This window comes from Austrofundulus limnaeus, unplaced genomic scaffold (genome assembly GCF_001266775.1).
Source record: "Austrofundulus limnaeus strain Quisiro unplaced genomic scaffold, Austrofundulus_limnaeus-1.0 Scaffold18, whole genome shotgun sequence".
NCBI classification, from domain to species: Eukaryota; Metazoa; Chordata; class Actinopteri; order Cyprinodontiformes; family Rivulidae; genus Austrofundulus; species Austrofundulus limnaeus.
The window spans coordinates 2,224,125-2,231,385 of record NW_013952420.1 but is presented as its reverse complement, the minus strand read 5'-3'; the positions used below and the strand labels follow the sequence as shown (position 1 = coordinate 2,231,385).

The following is a 7,261-nucleotide window of genomic DNA, read 5'->3' as shown; positions in this document are numbered from 1 at the left end:
GTTTATGGTGAAATAATGTTCTTTCCACTTCTGAATTATGGCCCCAACAGTGCTCACTGGAACCTTCAGAAGTTTGTGCCATTCCACATTATTACAAATAACTTCATTTCTGGACATTTATGGTTTGATTTCTTTGTATGTATGGATCACTTGGGTTGTTACCAACATCTGGTGAAAATTTCATGTCATTAGCCCCTCTAGTAATATATTTACTGAGAAAAATGTTGACGTGCTCAATACTTATTTTACCCGCTGTAATTGTGAATATTTAATCAATAGCAGAAGTCTTCGATGATTGGGTCACAAAATGTTTAGTTTCTTACTCAGTTATGTCGTTAAACACCAGAGGTTTATACTTAAGTAATTTTTTTGAGTAAGTGTAATTTTACCATGTACTTTTTTGAAATTGATAATTTTACTTTTATTTTCTTACACTTAAAACCTAAAATTGATACTTCTTTACTTGATTTAGAGGAACCAGTTTGGTTAACCCCTTAACAGACGCCCCTGAAATTCCTTAAAAGCCTTTTGACAGTTTTAAAGGGTGCCAAACTGAAGGTTAGAAACAGAAGACGTTGTCTGACACCCTAGTCCACAAAATAAAAGCCCCCGGTAGCATCTGGAAACGTTTAAAGGCAGAAACCGTACCATTTTTGTCCACCGGTGGAACCAAGACTGTTAACGTGTTCAGTAACTTCTACAGTTTATTTCTTAAAGAGTGTGTAAAAGCACTTTTACTTTCACTTTCCCATTTTTTATGAACAGTTTTATGACTTTTACTGAAGTATTTTTCTCATCAGTGAAATTAGTTTTTACCAAAGTCGTTTTCTGTTAAGGCATTTGTTATTTTTTTCAAGTACTTTAGACCTCTGTTAAACACACAGTACCATGAATCCAATGTGTAGCAAATTTGTAAAAGAAGGCATTTAATAAGGGTTTTCAGTCAGAAACAGGGTTGCCAATTGTGTTAGGACAGGTCATGTTTGCTCAGTCAGAGACAATACGTGCTGTGATTCTTGCAGTATTTTTAAAACACTGCAGCTCCTCATGATAACAAAGGACAGGGGGTCTTTCCATCAGAGCAGAGGTCCCAGACAGAAAAACTTTGCAGACCCCGTTCTATAGGATAGAGAAAAATTTAACCACTCACACAAAAAATATGTGTGATTATTTAATCTATAGGAGGATTCCTCAAAATATATTATATCTGCTGCTGACTGATACCGTGTACAGACAACATCTCATCCTTTACCTTCCAACGTGAACAGAGGAGCACACTTATCTGGTTTTCCTAGCTGTGTAGTAAATGTAAGGCTGAGGGCTGATAAGAAGTGGACACGATATATTTTAAGATAACTCCTTATTTTCAGTTCCACTTCATTAGTCTTGTGCAAAGAAGGAAAAAAAGACAACTCTGTTAGATCAATGCCAGTTTCTGTAAATACCTGCTGGCTGCTGCTGCTGAACCACTAACAACACACAGTAAAGAGGATTGTAAATTGAAATGCATCAGTCTGACATCAGTGTTGCTCCTGGGAGGTTTAAGCATGCACGCGCCCTTCTTTATAGTCAGCTCAGCTCACAGGTCAGCGGCGGCACACTCGGGGGGATAAAACTTACAAGGCTGTACTTACTGTCTGCCTCTGAGTGTGATTCATTTCGGGCCTGTTCTGTCCGCTGACACGCGTGAACACAAACATCCACTTGATTTACCTGCGATCGGATGATTGCACACAGCAGGGCGAAGGAAATGAAGGACCAGGCTAACGCCCACATGAACCCAGCTCCAAGCGTGAAGTCCCACTGGTATTAGAAAGAGAAAAAAAAGAGGAGAGAAGAGACGGAGACACTTTATTGTGATGAAGCTCTGAAACAAGAAAAAAAAAACGTAAGAGAACATCTCTCATTCTGCTGAAGGCCATCTGCGTTGCAGCTGAGGTGTGCGGCTCTGCGGACAACGAAATGACAAAGATATATTAGATTTCCCCCCAACAATAGAACATTCTCAGACTTCTCGGGATATAATTGTCCCCCGTAATTAATCAACACTCTGCTGCAGAAGTGGGGGTGGGGTGTGTGTGTGGAGGTGGCCTTTTGGCCCGTAGTGCCCTTTTCAGAGTGACAGCAAAAAGATGGCACTACAACACTGATCACCTGAGGAGCTCTGAGTCGAGGGGGGGGGTGGGGGGGGGGTCTGTTTGACATTTATATCACAGTGACAGAGATCAAGAGGCTCCGTGCTTAAAGGGAGCTGCGGAGCAAGAGGTGGGAGAAAAAAAAATGGCAAGATGAACAAGAAGGAGGGGAAAAAATGAACTCTCAGCTACTACAAGCAGAGTGGTTCTCTTTACAACACAGCCCTAACCCTGCACTCTGCAACGGATCCATACTCAGATATCATCTCAGTATGGATTTATTACTTGTTTTCCTTTATAAAATCCAGCTTCTTTAAAAAAAAAGTGACAAAATCTAAAGACCAATTAACAGAATGCAACATTTTTTTTATTGTAAGTGAAATTACTTTTGTTTTGAAAAAGAACCAATAAGTGAAGGAAGCTATCATTATGTTGTTGCTTTAAAAAGGTGCAAATTTTAATGCTGACTCCGCATAATTAAACACTAAAATCTTCCAATTAAACCTTTATGCTGCAAGGCTTTTTCTCCACTAAACAACGCCTCAAAAAAAAAAAAAAATCAGCACATATTAAACAAACGAAAGCCTATTAATTTCCAAACAACAAACATGTTTTCTTTTCTTTTCTTTTTGGACAGTACCAAGGCCCAATTAGGTCTGATTTCTAACTCCTTTTGCCCATTTAAAAGAACAAATGCATGTCTGTTTGACCCACAGTTGCTGTTTTTGTTTTTCCTTCAGCTACTCCCTCCTGGGTCAACACAGGGACCGAACTAAGACTTGGCAATCGACGCTCTCTGTGATGCAGCCTGGGCTGGAAAAAATATATATATCAATCTAATAAATGTTTTAAATCATCATCATAAAATCAAATGTGTTTTTACTTATTTTAAAATATATATTATATATATTTATATATTGAAATGTTATTTAGGAGAGAGTAAGAGAAGTTTGATTTCTTTTGTACTGTTTTTAATTGTTAATATATTGAAAAGTTTTTTCAGTAGGAATGTAATACCGTTTTTAAAACATGTTATTTAAATTCTCATGCTAAACAAAAGTAAGAAAAAAATTGAAAAGTTGATGTTTCTTTAAATATTTTGTAGCACTGTCTGTGGGTTTGCAAGGGGGGGTTCCCGGCGGGAAGCTAATGCAGTTTGGGGGGCCATGGCAAATAAAGGTTTGGGAACCTGTCATCTAAGTTACAGCAGCCTCCTCCCTCCCCCATCCTGTGTAACTGGGAAAAATAACTCCTTTTTTAGTTAATGTAAAATTTATGCAGACTAAAAATGCACTATTAAAATAATAGAAATGGAGCCTTTTCCACTGAAATTTTTTCCTTCAACTTTCTGCCGTGCACACAATTTAAACATTAATCATAAGAACTGTCTGAAGAAACACACTGAAACTTCTTGAAGAGGCTTCGGAGGAACACAAGCACATTTCAAACTTCTAAGAATAAAGAACCAAATCTGAGGGACTTCGGGGGTCTCACCTGGAAAGTGAAAGCAGGTGTGATCACCATGGCAACTTGACGGATCTGACCACACTGCTCTGATTTCAGCTCTGCGCTCAGAACACTTGACTGACACTCCTCACATTTTCCAATATGCAGACACACACGTTTGTATTTCTGTCCTCATCCTTTTTATTCCAGTAATTTCTACAGTCTAACCCTGACCCTAAACACAACTCAGTTAAATGAGTTACAACAACACCTACTTTTCGTCTGGGATCAATAAAGTATTTTTGAATTGAATCAAACCTTAATTCAATTCACACCTTAGTTCAAAACCTAACCCCTGAACCCCAAAACAGCATTTGAACTTATGGGGCCCAAAAAGGAGCAGCAGTCCTCACAAGGTAGTATACTTTTGAAAAATGTGCTTTACAAGCTGTGGAATGGTGGTTTTCTGTAGCCTGACCCCTTCATGGCGTTCCGCTGTATTAGGACTGGGCTTTGGTCACCTAAAACAGTACAGGGGTACAGTACGTGTGCATATTACACAAGGTTAATTGGAAAAATTTCTGCTATGTGGAAACTGCAGACAGAATCACAGAATTAACACAAAATGGAATCCTGTATAAAACATGGAATATCATGGAATTTGCACAGCTGGGATATTTGATGTATTTTGGATGCTGCTGCTTCCTGCACCTGCCATCACCTGGTTTATTTATTTTATTACTTATTCACTTTAAAGGCAACACATTTATCTTTAGGTTTAGTTTGAGTTGAAAAGAATAAAATGCCTGAGAATTATACAGTGGGGTGCGAAAATTTGGGCCGTGTTAATTTTCCTGATTTACCTTTATAAATCATTGATTGTTTGGATAAAAAAATCAGTTAAATATATCATTTAGGGGACAAACACGGTGTTATTTGAGAAGTGAAATGAAGTTTATATGATTTGATATGATGATATGATGGCAAAAAAAAAGAAAGAAAAAGAAAGAAAGAAAATTAATAAGGCTGCCCAAACTTTCGCACCCCACTTCCTGTTCTGGGGGTTAAATAAATAATTTTCATTCAATAATCCACTGTTGTACACTATCGTTTTGGAGAATCATCCTTACCTTTGACAGAAGGGGTACTAGTGGTATGACAAAATGGCTCAGGGGGGTACACAAGTCTAAAAAGGTTGGGAAACACTGCCCTAAAAGGCTGGCCCTTACAAGGTTGGCGTTTATATTAGGAAAGGCCCTGAAAAATGTAATAAAAACCGCACACACACACAGTATGGTTTATATGTACCCGTGGGGAGCGTGCATTGACATCCATTCATTTTTTGGAAATTTTATATCCTCACCCTGACCACGTAGCCTAAAATTAACCTCACAGGTACCTACCTGACCTTAAAACTAACCTAAACTCAATTCACACCTTGGTCCTAAACCCAACCCGCCAACAGTAATTTGCATTTGGACCAATGCCGGGCCCCCACGATGCATGTTCGGTCCCCACAAGGCTGCTTTTTCGGGAAAATTGTCCCCACGATGTAGGAAAAACAAGGCCACGCATACACACACAGAGGTTTTTAATTTATCCGTGTAATCACGATGTGTTTAAAGATTGCCTAACAGTGTTTAAAGATTTAATTGTAAGAACTGACCTTTTCAACACCTTGAGTTTTAAACATTGTTTAATGTCATTATAGTTTCTGGTAAAATGAGGGAGAATCTTAAAAAAAAAAGGAGTGACTTTGCTAATAACAGCGGCTCACGGCCATTCCTGAAGTCAGGACCTACGGTAAAATCCTCAGCTTAGAGGAGTTTAACTCTGTTGCTCTGGTGGACGTGAGGAATTAATTTGACTGACATAAACACTGATTTCAGCAATAATCGTAGTTTTTTTTTGCCTCAGCAGCAATCCCATCACAGTTTTAACCCCCCCGCCAGTGCCGCATCAGAAAACCTGGCCAACAGCTCACATTAACACATTCCCAATGACTCTGAAAGGAAACACATCTCAGCAACGCACATTTACCGCGGGCCCACAAGGTGCTGCGGTTTATGAAATTTCCCTTTTGGCAGCAGCTCAGAGTGTGTGACTGATCTTACCTTTGACTGCATCGCAAACAGGCTCATGCCAAAGGAAACCAGGGCCGTTGCAGCCATCGCCCACAGAACCGCTTCAACGTCAAAGTACCTGCAGACAGAGATGTTAAACAGATGTGTGATAAACCCTGCTAAATCTGCTTTTTTTTATATAAAAGTAATGAAACAACCTCCATAAGATGGAGATTCTATATTTAGTTGCAAACCATTTTTGTAGTTGTGTTTATTTCAATATTATAATGTGAATGTGTTAATGATAGACCACTGTGCGATCTCTGGTAGATGAACATGTTGCTGAAAAAAATAGAGATCTTTCACAGATAGGGGGGTGAAAAAAAGGTGGTGATTCATGTTTACAGAAATTCTGGTCCAGAAAAAAAAAGGTTTTAAAGGATTTGTTTGGTGACGCTTCCCATTTATCCTCAGCCAGAACCCCAGAAAACACGACACCCCCCCACCTCGCGTTTTAATTAGCTAAAGCAGCAGTAATAACTCGTTATCTGGTTTGATGGCTTCTGGGCTGGCACCGAGCGCGCTTATCAGATATGGATCGAATCGGACCATTGTTGTGCAAATGAGTCGGCGTCAGGTGGAACTCATCCTTGGAAACGAACACTCACACTGCCACCGATCCAAGCATCAGGCCCTCCGCAAGCGTCTGGAGGGGGAGTAGAAGGTAAATACACGATCACACAAAAAAAAACAACAACAGAGGAACACAGCAGGTGCGGGCGGCGGCGCTTTAATTTGACGCCTGGCTGGCACTTCTACTCACAAACAGGCCCAGGGCTATAAAATTGAGGGGTACTTGACGACGAACGTCGCCGCAGCAGGACAAGGCCACGATGAGCACCAGCGTCACTGACCTGTTTAACAACAGATACAGTCAGGATCGTATAATAGAAAATAAAACTCCTATAATCTGAATTAAACCTATCCAGTCTGTTTTTAAAAAAGAAATAGCTTTGTGGACTGGAAGGCAAAACGCAAGCTTTGATTTAGATACCTCACAATACAGGACATTCTTTAAAGGTTCAATAGATCCAAAAAAAAAAACCTGAATGTTTTTTTAATAAGAAAATGAATGTTTTTTTTACTCACATCATTGTGAAGGAGAACCAGTAGTTATCCCAAACCCAGTTCCTGAGTGTATCCCTGTTATTCGTTAAGAAAAATGAAGATACAGAAGAAGAAAGGGGTGTTTTAACACAGGCACTGTTTAAATGATAAAGGCAGCAGAATAATTGCATTAAATTTTAATAGAGGACAGAGTATTGCACACTTGGGAGCTGAATACAATTTATATATAAATTATACTGCAGCAGCCTTCTGCTCTATCTATTATGCAAAACTGACAGAGGTTTCAGACTACCACTGCGAGTTAAACCCCTGTGCTCCTTTTTATATTGTACGCTGTGTACAGGATCCACGAAGGTTATACGCTCATTCAGCGGGTAAAATAAGTATTGAACACGTCACCATTTTTCTCAGTAAATATATTAGTAGAGGGGCTAATGACATGAAATTTTCACCAGATGTTGGTAACAACCCAAGTGATCCATACATACA

The 7,261-nt window shown here is 39.3% G+C and overlaps 1 protein-coding gene across 1 annotated transcript in view; it reads right to left on the bottom strand.

The window, feature by feature from the left end:
• Positions 1-7,261, bottom strand: part of zgc:110410 (protein lifeguard 1) — a gene marked incomplete in the record, with an annotated part of 12,690 nt that overhangs the window by 1,830 nt on the left and 3,599 nt on the right. The window contains 5 exon segments of the mRNA XM_014003388.1: positions 1,714-1,803; positions 5,696-5,783; positions 6,313-6,350; positions 6,468-6,558; positions 6,794-6,847. Of these exon segments, the coding sequence (XP_013858842.1) occupies positions 1,714-1,803; positions 5,696-5,783; positions 6,313-6,350; positions 6,468-6,558; positions 6,794-6,847 (361 nt within the window).